This window comes from Ascidia mentula, chromosome 1, assembly GCF_947561715.1.
Source record: "Ascidia mentula chromosome 1, kaAscMent1.1, whole genome shotgun sequence".
NCBI classification, from domain to species: domain Eukaryota; kingdom Metazoa; phylum Chordata; class Ascidiacea; order Phlebobranchia; family Ascidiidae; genus Ascidia; species Ascidia mentula.
The window spans coordinates 5,548,905-5,561,197 of record NC_138566.1 but is presented as its reverse complement, the minus strand read 5'-3'; the positions used below and the strand labels follow the sequence as shown (position 1 = coordinate 5,561,197).

Genomic DNA, 12,293 nt, shown 5'->3' with positions numbered 1-12,293 from the left:
TAAATAGCCAGACGAAGACATGCACCACACCTCTTTATTTGCTTAAGAAGGTGTCTCAGTTTTCGGTCTGTTTGCCTTTTTCCGAATAGTCAAAGTCTATAAATCTTAAACTTGACAGGGGGACAGAATAATTGACCAAGCTGACAAGGTAGAACCCTGTAAGTTTGGCAAAAAAATCATCCGTGTCCGAAATGAGCAGTTTTATTAGAATCTTACTCAAGACAAGCACTGTACAGCAAATAGAGCAGTCAGTATATAGCCACACCATTGCGTGTTGCACCGGAACAGCGCGAAAACTAAAGGTAGCAAAAATATATATAGAGGTGCATGTTCCAATCCGAATTAAATGATCAGTCGTTGTATGCGTGTACATAATATATACGTGAGATAAGATATTTCTGTATATAGAAAACGATTGGTCTTGTGCAACTTTTTCAACAAACTGCAATGCAAGCTTGTAAGGTGCAGCGTACTTGCTTTTGCGTGACCGTGTTAGGCTAAGGAAACATGCTAAGGCATGCGCAACCCATAACTTCACGCTCGACAACAGTTTGCACATCAAGCTCACTGGGAGGCCAAAATGCAACGTAGATTTGATTTTACTTGGTTGCGGTAGGACTGCAACTTGTTCTATCCGTTTGTTGTTGAAAAATTTTATTGCTTTTTACGCGTAGAAAAGAACGAATTTGTAAAATTTAAGAAAACTCATGAAAGTTTGTAAACATTTAATGGGAAATTATGGTATTTTGTCAGCTATTACATTCAGAAGAAAAGAGGAATAGTCGTTATGATCCTAACAATTTTCCTATCATTAAGGAACATCTACGCTTGATAAAAACAGAAATACAAAATTTTGGTTCGTATCCTATTTTCGATACGGTAAGTCATACAGTGCAAGCGATGTATCGAAAGGAGAAAAGGGATGTGAAGCTCAAATTCGGGTTATTTATGGCTGCTGTTGTTCTAACCATGGGTTCGTATTACTCGATGCTCACTCTGCAGTCAAGCGTGAACATCGTCAACGGCGTTGGTAAAATATGTTGGAAAATGTTTGTTATTTTGTGGTCAATTTATTTCGAACCGCCGCACGTGTAGTTGCGTAAGAGCTATTACTTCATATGAGAACACCGAGTATACGCTGTTAAGAAAGCTTACTAATCGTTAAATACCAGACTATTGACACTATGCCTGTTTTTTGTAGTGAAATCCGAAAAAAGACGGGTAAAAAATAATTTATGTCATCTGCTTTGTGATTTTTTCAGGGGTGACATCAACCACGGCTCTTTACTCAACCACAACTATATTCCTCATCACAGGCACTCCGGTTGTTTTCCAGTTTCTTGGTGTTAAACGGGCGCTAATAGCTGCTTACCTCATTCACTTTCTCTACATCTGCTCCAACTACTACTCAAGTAGGTCTAATTTTTTATCATACTTCAAACAGTTATTATACACGATATTATAAACAATAAATATCTTGCCAAAATCTAACCTTCAAAGTATTAAATGTTTAAATGTTATAATTCAGATATCTACATGTTGACCATCAGTGGAGCGCTTGTAGGAATAGGTGAAGCCATAACTTGGCCTGCCTTCATGATTTATTGCGTACATTTCGGTCGAAGATACGCCAGGTTTGGAAAGAAGGAATGTAAATTCTACAACACCCAATTTCTTGGCTATTTTTCTGGTGTTTTGTACTTATCATCGGTAAGTTTAAGTGCTGAGGTATAATCAGCAAAAAAAAATCAACCATAAATTACAGAAGACTTTGTTGCAAGAAACTTTCTGTTACAGGTTATGTGTCACCTGATGACCTATTGCATTCTCTATGTTGGAGGCTCCACCCGTGTTTTCCCTACAAACTCAACCAACCCGAACAAAACATCAAAACAACGCGACTTTTCTATTTGTGGCGCCAACGATTGTCAGGACCCGAACGTAACGCAACAAAACCTGGCCCAGTACGTCCCACCTCAAACCACACTTTACATCGTGTTTGGTGTTTTCATGGGTCTGACTCTAATCGCTGTAACAATTCAGGGGTTCTTCGTTGAAACACCTGAATTAGGAGCGGGGGTAAAAATTAGAAAACGTAGTAACAGCGTTTCTCTAAAAGGTTTTTACAATGAGATAGAGGAAGAAGAGATTACAAAACCATGGGAGATTAACCATAATACAGTAGGCACAGGTGATGCCACCTTCCGAAGCCCGCCTTACATTCCACACGGACTTCCAGCATCTTCCGAACCTATTGAAAGTCAAAGAGATGATGTTGCCATTGAAAATGAGATTAAAGTAAAGGTAGGAACACACAGCGCTGTTGTTGAATTATCACCGCTTCTAGTCTGTGTTTATTTGTTTTACTTATTTTTTTCACCCTAATTCCTTACTCCACATGTATCGTTCTATTTACTTGCTTTAAAGGGATTTCACCTGGCTCTATATTCTGTGCAAAGTACATTTCGCCAGATGTTGAAAACCAAACAACTTCTCATAATCCCAACGCCATTTAGCCTTGGTGTAATGCATGGGTTCATCTTCGTCGAAATGCCGAGATCCCTAACCTCATGCATTCTTGGTGTTGACCAGGTAAGACATACCGGATTCTCATTGTGTTAATTATTCTTTCGTATCTCAAATTGAGTTTCAGTACTTGGAATTAGGGTATTTTAGGTTTACCAAATGCCACAAGGAATGCAGTTTTTAAGGTTGTTTAATTCCAGGTGCCTCTGTGCATGGCCACGTTCAGTGCCATTAATGCCTTCGTCGCATTTCTAATTGGAAAATTATCAGGAAAATATGGATTTCAGTTGCCACTTTTAATTTGTACGCTGATGGAAATGACAACATGTCTAACCGTCTTGTTTTGGATGCCGACAGAATCTTCTAAGTGGTTGGTCTATATCTTGTTCGGGTTGATGGGTTTTGCAAATGGAATTCGATCTCCCATTAGTTCAGGTATTTTACATTAGAATACGTACATCGGTCGCCTTGGAATTAAGTCCGTTTTGATTAAATTAGGTTTATTGAAGCGACATTCTTAATATGGATGCGAGTACGTCTGCCACTAACAATAATTAGACTTGCAATTTGCCGGCTGTACAGTGTGAGTATTTTAACTTAAAGTGTACGTTCTCCAGATATTATCATCGTGCCAATAACCTAAAATACCATGCCATGAACGAAATTATGCCTTTTATAGAAACGATACCGATAAACAAATTTTATGAATGGCTGAATTATTAAACAAAGCATATACACGACATTTAACAGCCGCCCATGCTGCCTTCTTTCCCGACGATCGAGAAAATGCTATGGTGGTTTGGTCGCTTTTTATGATGGGCGGTTATGCATTTCAATCAGGTTGGAGCACTGCAGTGTGCGTAAGATACAAGATCTACTTCCAACTCGTTCTGTTATTATTTAGCATGGGAGCTTTTAGTAAGTTATTTTTATTTTGCTTCTATGTGACTTTTTATTTGTTAATCGTAATTTGTTCCCCCCCAGGTGTTGCAGAATTCAAAAACAAAAAATCGATGAAAGATTAGCACTGAAAGTAAAACTGTTATGCTTAACATCTAGCGATAGTTTAAATCATGACCACCCAAATGTACATATATTTTTTGTGTACATATATTATTTTGTGGCATAGCGTATGTGGTGCAGAAAAAATGAACATATTACTAATATATAAATATTGTTAATAAACTGGTATGTTGTTATGATTGCTGTGAAGTCGAAATTAATCAGATTTGTCCGAATGCGAATAGTAGGTTATGTGACAGTCTCACATGCACATATTAACCGTATGTTTTGTTGTGGTGGAACAGAATTGGAAATGCAGTTTGGTTGGAAGTCATAATACAATATTACTTAAGTGCCACTCCAAATGTGTCACTTCTGGAAAGACACCTCGTTTTTTGAACAAGCGTCTACTACTTTGCTCATAACTATGATTGGCACCTGGTATTTTTCCTGAGGTTCTGGCGCATGTTTCGTGTGCGTAACATTTCGAATGCTTGTTGCTCTCCACAATCCGTAATACTATCCAGTTCTAGATTCAACTTGATATTACGGAATGCTCAAATGATGTTGTTCCGATTTTAGTCATCAGACAACATTTTAAAGGATTAATTTTAGGCTACCAAATTAACTACATATGGTATGATTAATGGAGTTTGCCAAAATATTACATGCAGCCTACCAATGAATCACCTCCCTGCAAAAGATTTAACTGTATAGAAAAGCGGTTAAGCATTGTTTCTTCCGCATTCGTCAACACACGTTCGACGCCTACGAACGAATCATGGCGGAACGTCGCTTTTAACCAACGTGATAGGCGTGCTTTATCTGCTTCGTAAACATTGCTTGTTTTCATCTAGAAGCTTCGAATTTCATTTTTCAACAACGTGGTTGGGTGAGAAAAGACACCAAGAAGACAACGCAAGTTTTATGTGATGATAAATAAGACTGTGAAAGCAATAATTCGAGAAATAGCAGGGCGCAAAAAATGAACCGTGCTTGTTTGCACAGTAAGGCTAGCCTTCGATCGCTTTTTTTCTCTCCGATTTTAATAATGAACTTTCCGTGTGCGTTTAGGTGAGGCGAGGCGAGGCGAGGCAAGGCAGGGCAGGGTAGCTGTACTATGCGAGGCAGGGTAGCTGTACTATGCTCACCTCAGTTATTTTGGTTTTGTGATTCGGTTTTGTTCAGTTCTATCTGAGTGTCTTCAATTCACTAAGTTTCGCATTGGTATTCTTGTGTGTATTAAAACTGTACTCAAAACCGATCTTGATACAATAAATGTTGGTGTAGCGTTTGCATTAGGTTTTCAATTAAAGTCAGGTTAGAAAACACAACAATTAGAACTCACGTGCGATCTTAGGTCAAAGGCGTTAATCAAATAGGATTTTCCATCGATCATAAATTATATTGTTAAGACCCAGTTTGAGGCTCATATTTTCATATAGGTTGCAATACTCGTAATATGCTACTATCCACATAGGACTAGTTTCAAACTACTGTGGTATGAAAAAATATTTGGGCAATTGAAGTCATATTTGTCTTAGTCATTATCACTGTGAAAACTATCGTTTTTTTTGACAGAAACAGTGCAAGCAAGATAAAATCGTTTGATCGCTGCACATTTGCTGCTGTACATTGTAAACAAAATTGAAGAAAAACACCTACCACTACTGCTTTTCGAAAGATCATAGACTCGGTGTGCAGTCTATACAATGTCAAATATTGAGGGTGTAAGTATGAAAACCTAATGAAAGCCAGTATCATGTATATGACCGTTTTGCTTTAAATGTGCTTCTTTCTCTATTTAGTTGGCCGAATTCAACGCGAAAGATATTTATTTCGATAATGACCAACATGAAGCGGGGTCTGGTGGCTTTGGCCAGGTCTGGTATGGCTACCACAGGGTCTTGAAAAAGTACGTTGCAGTAAAAATCTTTCATGTCACCGGAGGACCACAAGAAAAGGCATTTGTAGAAAATACGTAAGATGATGCGTTTCACGCTAATGTTTAAAGCATTAATATTCAGTGGTTGATTTTTGCAGAATAAAGGAGGAAATGAGTCATCTGAAAAAATTAAATCACAATAACATAGTGCGTGTTCTTGGCTGGGTGAAATTAGATTTCGCCATGGGAATTGTGATGGAATATTGCAAAAATGGAAACCTCCGGGTACTCCTGCTCGACAAGAGAATTCCACTCAGCGTAGTCCTGCGAGTTTGGTTGCTGTCCAACATTGCAAAGGCTTTGGCGTGTTGTCACAGATTTTTGGATAAACGCTTAGTTCATGGTGACGTAAAACCAGAAAACTTCCTTTTAACAGGGTTGTTGATTTGTAAATTGTGCGACTTCGGTACAGCTGAATTGGCCACCTTAACCTCATCGATTAATGTGACTACTCCAGAAAAGAGTAAGAAGAAGAAAATTCAATACACCCCATACTACACAGCACCGGAAAAGCTAAAAGATCTTGCCATGAAGCCAACAAAAGAGTTGGACATTTACTCATTTGCTATTCTATTGCATATGGTTCTCACCCGTGAAAATCCCTACACATGTGGATCAGATGACCATGCAGCATTACTAAACGAAATTAGGGAAGGGCTTCGACCCAATTGTGATGCAATCGCACATTGGAAGGCATCTCTTGATGACCGCGACCAGGCTATAGTGGAAAAGCTCGAAGAAATAATGAAGCAGTGTTGGGATCAAAACCCGTCATCTCGCCCTACGATGACCGAAGTGTGCGATAGGTTGGAAGAACTTCTAGACGAGCAACTTTCAGCGGTGGTAGAGCAACATGCCTCGGATGTACTGAAGAAAATGGATGAGATTTATCCACCAGCAAACTTAAAGCCATGCATTCCACTCAATGTCATGTGGGCGCGCAAAAATTTTCCCCCGGGTACAAATGTTTTGTTTGGTTGATAAATCTGTTACTTTAATTTGATATTGCAGAGCTAAGTGGGCCACAGAACATCGAAACATATCAGGAGGTACCGAACTCTACAGGTTATTTAACCACGTACTAATTGGTGTTTGGGAAATATTTATAGCGAAATATCTACTCACATGTCAGTCCACTTATCAGTCCTACAGTAACAATTGTGCAGAAGCGAAAAAAATGAAATCATGTGATTCGATGTTGCAAAAAATTATGGATTAGGAAGTGATGAAAAGGATTGTAGAATCTAAATTGGACTTATGCTTGCACTAGAAGCTGAAAAAATCAAACAAAAAGAGAGCCTCGTAAATGTAAAATCAACCAAGAAATAGGAAAATTTGGACCCTGTAGGTTATAGCGCAGTATATTGGTATATGAGTCCCTTCTGCGTCTTATCCAGTTACTAATGTCCCACCGCTGACAAAACAATTAGCGAGAAACCATTTCTAAATTTCTTCTCTTTGTAGAACCGAAGACTCATGGTCAGCCAGCTGATCGTTTCTTTGCCTTAGGTGATCCTACAAGTTACTCAGACGTCACATTTGAACAAACGGCACGAAAAGGTCAAGTTTTAATTTTGTTGCGTTGAAAATATTTGCTTCGACTTGGAACTGAATAATAACAGATTCGTAATGGGAGTTTTTTTTTAATGGGGTAGTTTTTTTTGTTCAGAAACACTCGTAAAGGAATTTCGAGCATCCCCTAAAGTTGGCCCTGACGTCATTCGTTACATACGCAAGTCAAAATCCGGTTTCGACGAATTGCACAATGACCTCCAGGGCGTATCAGTACTAGAGGTGGTGGAAAGATCGAACGAAATATCACTTTGTTTTCTGCCTGTTACTGAGGTTCGTGAATTGAACGAAAAAACGATTACCCTGGGTATCGTTTTGTGTTGTGCTCACTTGTATTATAGTCTGTGTGAACATGATTTGCTTCCATGTTTGGTAGAATTTAGAAGAAAACCTCAAGTACAACCAGGAAGAATATGAAAATATATGCACTTCTATTATGAACGAGTTTTTCAGTCGATTCAGCACCGAGTCCGTCACATACGGATCCGAAAATCTGACGAGGATTCGGACAGCTTTTAAATGGCACGAAGAGCATGAGTATGTGAAGATTGATGCGGGAAATGACAAACCAATTAACATATATCTCAGGTAATATCCATGCCTTCTAAATTAGCACGAAAAAGTTGGTGCAGCCAAACTTTTTGTTTTTAGATTAATTAGAAACAACGAAGGCGCTATAAACGTGACTGGTGTTACTAGTGACGTCAACGATGTTTTGCAGTTTATTGACGAAAACTTTAACGTGAAAGAATTAAGTTTGGAGTATTCTTTGGAAATGATTTGGTATGTTACACATCATCCGCTTGAAACATGAAATAAGTTGAAAAATTACATTGGGTGCATGAATTTTCACGCATGTTGTTCTGTAGTACAGTCGATATTTAAAGGCTCTCATTGGTAGAAGTACTTTTGCAGGGCAATACGCGAATGTTACTTGATTCCAAAAGTCATTGCCGACATGGAAAAAAATGTTGAAATTAAAATTGGTGAAAACGAGGAGAAAAATGGGACAATAACGTTGACAGGATTACGACAACATGTACAGGAGGCAAGGACCAACATTGAATGTGCTGTACAGGTATCGAGTAATTCATTGTTGTATTTTAGTGATAATTGTATTTTTATAAAGTAAATTGTATATTTATAAAGTATTTCTCTTTATCTATAAACTTTTTGTAAGTATGCTACAAACGCAAATTGCAAAAAATGTTACTTTTTTAGACTTTTCAAACACGGCCAGTGTCCGAGATGGGTTTACGTAAAAGGTTTCTACTCGCGACTCTGCATCCGGAAGGCGGATTTCGCACCAGAAAAGAAATACAATCGTTCTTCTCCAAACGGGGAATAAATGGTGGGCTCGCAAGTATTGTATTCTTAATTATTTTGGTATGCAAGTGTGAGGGGTTGTGAAAGAAATATTTTGTTTATTGTTTTTGAATAAGTCTTTCGGAAAACAACTTTTTCCTGCCTAATTTTTCCAAAGAAAACTTTGTAAGTTATGACTTTCTCCGGTTAATAGTTGCAAAATCTGCTGAACTAATTTAAAAAATAATATCCCAAAAATACAGCTTTTATTTTAAACTGGCGAAAAACTTCAATAAATGCTTACTGCTTACAGCTTCCCTTCAACTGAAATCGGACGACGTGTGTATAGTGTTCTGCGACCCAGCTGAGATTGAAAAAGCACAAAAGGTTTTGATCGACATCGTTCAGCAAGAAACGTTGGAAGTTGCAAACATTCAAGAAGTTGTCAAAACAGAGCAATGGAAGAGGTTGAAAAGCCAAGTTTGTGCGGGTGCTGCGCAAGTTTACGAAAATGTATGAGAAGTTGTTACAATAATTATACGCCTGTTTATTACACTTCTAATATTTAAAGATCATTGCATCGACCATTGATGTCGTTGGAGTATCGAAAGATTTTAAATTAGCGCTCAACGAAATTGGGTTGCACATTGCGGAAAATCTTGTCATCACCGCATCGTTTCATGCGAAAAGTTTTGTCATCGAATATCTTGAGAAATACTTGCATTTACATAAAGACAGCGAAAAGAAATTGGATGGATGTCAATTAGAATTCAAACCTACAGTGCCGATAATTTTCCTCAAAGGGGATTCTGCACGAGTACTGAGGGGTAAGGTATACGATATATAACACGTAACATGAACAATAAACTTAATCGTGACTTGAAGCGTGCTCTTGGCTGGAGGAAATCATTGCTGGCCTTCGAACCACAGAGAAATCATTAAAGGGGTCAAAAATTGTGCAATACTTACACAGCCCAGAAGGTCGGAACGAAATTGATCTCATTGCTGAGAAAAATAGATGTGTTGCAGACATATACCTTCCACAACAAAAGTTACCCTCTTCCAGATTGGTTATTTGGCTTAAACCACAAACCAATATATTTCTTTTTTATTATTTTATGTTATTTTTTCAGGAACTTCTCTCTCACGCTTTCAATTTTACCAGTGAAGATATTTCTCCAACAGTTCTTGGTAAAACAGCCTTAAAATCATTTAACATTACGCTCATGCATGGAGATATCACATTTACTGACTGTGAGGCCATTGTGAACTCAGTTTTTCAGTTTTCATTCAATGGTATGTTTGGTTTGCTTTATCGATATATTCAATAGGTCACGATATATGCTGCAAATTGTATTCAAATGATTCCGGTAATCACTCCCCATTCTAGCCTTATGATCACAACGATTTTCATAGGTTTTGTTTGAACACATTTATAAAAACATGTATTTCCATAAATATGCCATAAATTGTTCAAGGAATTGAATTTGTAAATTGGTATTTGATTGCATCACAGGATTTTTAGGGAAAGCTCTTATAGCAAAAGCGGGTCAGGCCATTGTTGACGAATGTCACCACAACCCAATCTTTCAATCCGACAATCTGCGGATTACGAGTGGAGGGAAATTGTGCAAATATATTTTGCACCTGGAAATTCCAACTAACATCATTCTACTTAAAAATATTATCGTTGAATGTCTTGTGGAGGCGGATAGACTGTTGGGCGTTAAAAGCTTGGCTATTCCAGCAGTTGGAACAGGTACGAAAGTTGATAAACAACAGTATTCGTATAAAACTACAATTTGACACCGATCATGTCACTTTCTGACGGTCTTGAAATTTACACTGAAACTTTTGAAAATGTTTCCTATTCGCATTCGTGATCGAACAAAGGAGTAAAGTTGCGTTGTGATTTTGCTCTTTTTATATTTGTAGGTATTATGAAAACACCAATTGAGTTTGTAGCGAAAAGCGTCGCTGCTGCTTTGGACGAATTTGACAAAATGAATCCAGTCAATCTAAAATTGGTTGAAGTTTATGTGTTTGAATCACACATGGTTCCAGATTTTCAGAGAAATCTATTGAAGGATACCAGTTTATCTGGTAAAATATATCAAACCTAACTTTTTACAATTTCTAATACTACGTAATCCCTGACACATTTATGTCAGTCACCTAAACCCACACATCTAAAACCTATTTTTTGCCGGTATTACGGTGATGACATTTTTTGGGCCAAGGTAAATTTTTCTCTGTGTTCCGTCGCGGAAATAGTAAAGCAAAATAATACGTAAATTTCATAGCCATAAGCATTGACTACAAAGTATGCTATTTTCGAAATCCCGCTCATTACGGCAATCTTGATGTCATTTCTTTTAGGCGTAGATTAAAACAGCGCAATTCTGTCAATTACTAAAATGCAAATGACTGTGATAATTACTGCATATATCCCGACCAGCATGTGCATATTCTTTGATAGATGCAGATACTGATACTGTTCAAATTACGTTTTGTTCATGGGAATCTGAAGACGTAGATCAGGTACCTGTCAGCTACTAAAATAAGTTTGTAATCTGGAAATCTCAAATTTCTGTTAGAAATGGCAGTAAAAGACACTTTTCGATTTTTAGGCGTTTCAAGACGTACAAAAACTTAAAGATGATATGACTCAATCAAAAGCAAATAAGCTGAGCTATTTGCTGCGTAACCTGCCAAAGCCTTGAGTCTAAACAACCATCAGGCAAACCTTGACTTGGGGAGTGGTTTGGTGCCTGGCCTTCTTATTGCTTCCGTTAATTTTCATGTATATGCAAGATTTTGTGAGCTATTTTACTTTATACCAACTATACAGACTTGCGATGTATATTTTTTTGGAACAAATTGTGATTTGGATGTTTTCAGTTTGAAAGCCATGGTTTGTTTTTCAAATTATTGTTACGATAAAACGCACAAACGTGTGGTTTTAGCATGTGGGCAATTTACTAATGTTTACGTTGGCCAGATAGCAAATACTTGTATGTTTCACATTTTCGCAAATATCGGGGAAAAATGTATAAAAGATGAGAATCAAAATCAAAAGAATTGCCATCCTCCTGCAAATACCGTATTTAGTCGATTGTTAGTCGACCTTAATTGTAAATCGCATGCGATATTGTTTCAAAATTAATGTCGCACGAAATTGATGAAGGTTGTATTTAGTGCGTTAGTATAATTGTATTGTATCCACCTGTGCAGATTAAAATTGTGAGTTGGACTGCAACAAACCAACTTATGTAATGAGGATTGCTTTTTAATTTATACGCATTACAATAATTTCTCAACCTAGTACATATGTAAAGCTGTATTAAAACAGAAACATAAAGATACTGTCAACACTTGCAGATATGATTCTTCCCTTTTTGATTTCTTTACAAACAGTCGTGTTTAATCAAGGCGCTTAAATGACTTTGATCAACTAAAGCAGAGAAACGTTCATCTTCACTTACGCTAAATAACGTTCGCCCAGTGGTAACGTTTGTCCATGAACCTTACTTCGCGGTTACCATGTGTGTGTTACCGATTCAATCCCCCAAAGTATTGAGTTTATTCGTTTTTTAGTATATGTACATTTATTACAGTAAGTTTGAAGTGCGAGCACTTTTCACAGGGAACATTGGCTGGCGCCGAAACGTGCGTCTGAATGAAATGACCTTAGGTTGGCTTGTCCCAAAAAGCTCGATCAACACACTAGACATTTTAGACGAGTGGTTCTTAACAGGTGGGAGATTTTGTACTAGTGGGAAATTGTAGGGTTGTAGGTGAGCAATTGGTCTGCATCAAAATACACAAAAGTAGTTGTTATGTGCAGTATATACTGCGTGTCATACACTTATTGGCAATTGGTCATGCAATGCCGTCATAAACGTTATAAAAGCATAACAGATATAGTGCAAATGCAATAATT

The 12,293-nt window shown here is 37.6% G+C and overlaps 2 protein-coding genes across 4 annotated transcripts; both read left to right on the top strand.

The window, feature by feature from the left end:
• Nucleotides 1-900: 900 nt before the first annotated feature.
• LOC145897303 (protein unc-93 homolog A-like) lies at nucleotides 901-3,551 on the top strand. Its single transcript, XM_082985576.1, has 8 exons — nucleotides 901-1,030; nucleotides 1,263-1,412; nucleotides 1,529-1,710; nucleotides 1,798-2,304; nucleotides 2,428-2,592; nucleotides 2,727-2,961; nucleotides 3,277-3,444; nucleotides 3,511-3,551. Exons 1-8 carry the CDS (start codon nucleotides 901-903, stop codon nucleotides 3,549-3,551), a joined length of 1,578 nt encoding a protein of 525 aa, XP_082841702.1.
• On the top strand, nucleotides 3,395-11,837 carry LOC145897432 (uncharacterized). Of its 3 annotated transcripts, XM_082985729.1 has the most exons (20): nucleotides 3,396-3,444; nucleotides 3,511-3,559; nucleotides 5,110-5,258; nucleotides 5,337-5,509; nucleotides 5,572-6,431; nucleotides 6,485-6,538; nucleotides 6,938-7,033; nucleotides 7,143-7,318; nucleotides 7,422-7,633; nucleotides 7,697-7,828; nucleotides 7,961-8,123; nucleotides 8,267-8,396; nucleotides 8,664-8,863; nucleotides 8,922-9,177; nucleotides 9,236-9,420; nucleotides 9,484-9,646; nucleotides 9,867-10,109; nucleotides 10,286-10,453; nucleotides 10,830-10,891; nucleotides 10,981-11,837. In XM_082985729.1, exons 3-20 carry the CDS (start codon nucleotides 5,241-5,243, stop codon nucleotides 11,071-11,073), a joined length of 3,384 nt encoding a protein of 1,127 aa, XP_082841855.1. In that variant the 5' UTR covers nucleotides 3,396-3,444; nucleotides 3,511-3,559; nucleotides 5,110-5,240; the 3' UTR covers nucleotides 11,074-11,837. The 3 variants fall into 3 exon arrangements, with proteins under 3 accessions (XP_082841872.1, XP_082841855.1, XP_082841864.1); XM_082985746.1 differs by lacking the exons at nucleotides 10,830-10,891; nucleotides 10,981-11,837 and adding an exon at nucleotides 10,730-10,816 and having other exon boundaries at nucleotides 3,395-3,444; XM_082985738.1 differs by lacking the exon at nucleotides 6,485-6,538 and having other exon boundaries at nucleotides 3,397-3,444; nucleotides 10,981-11,835.
• The last annotated feature ends 456 nt before the right edge of the window (nucleotides 11,838-12,293 follow it).

Bases quoted from the DNA above. Each gene is read 5' to 3' on its own strand.
- LOC145897432 (XM_082985729.1), top strand. The intron at 5,510-5,571 runs GTAAGATGATGC...TGATTTTTGCAG, and splicing joins AAGGCATTTGTAGAAAATAC to AATAAAGGAGGAAATGAGTC. The intron at 9,647-9,866 runs GTATGTTTGGTT...ATTGCATCACAG, and splicing joins TTTTCAGTTTTCATTCAATG to GATTTTTAGGGAAAGCTCTT.
- LOC145897303 (XM_082985576.1), top strand. From the start codon at position 901: ATGTATCGAAAGGAGAAAAGGGATGTGAAGCTCAAATTCGGGTTATTT. The intron at 1,031-1,262 runs GTAAAATATGTT...TGATTTTTTCAG, and splicing joins GAACATCGTCAACGGCGTTG to GGGTGACATCAACCACGGCT. The intron at 2,962-3,276 runs GTATTTTACATT...GACATTTAACAG, and splicing joins TCGATCTCCCATTAGTTCAG to CCGCCCATGCTGCCTTCTTT.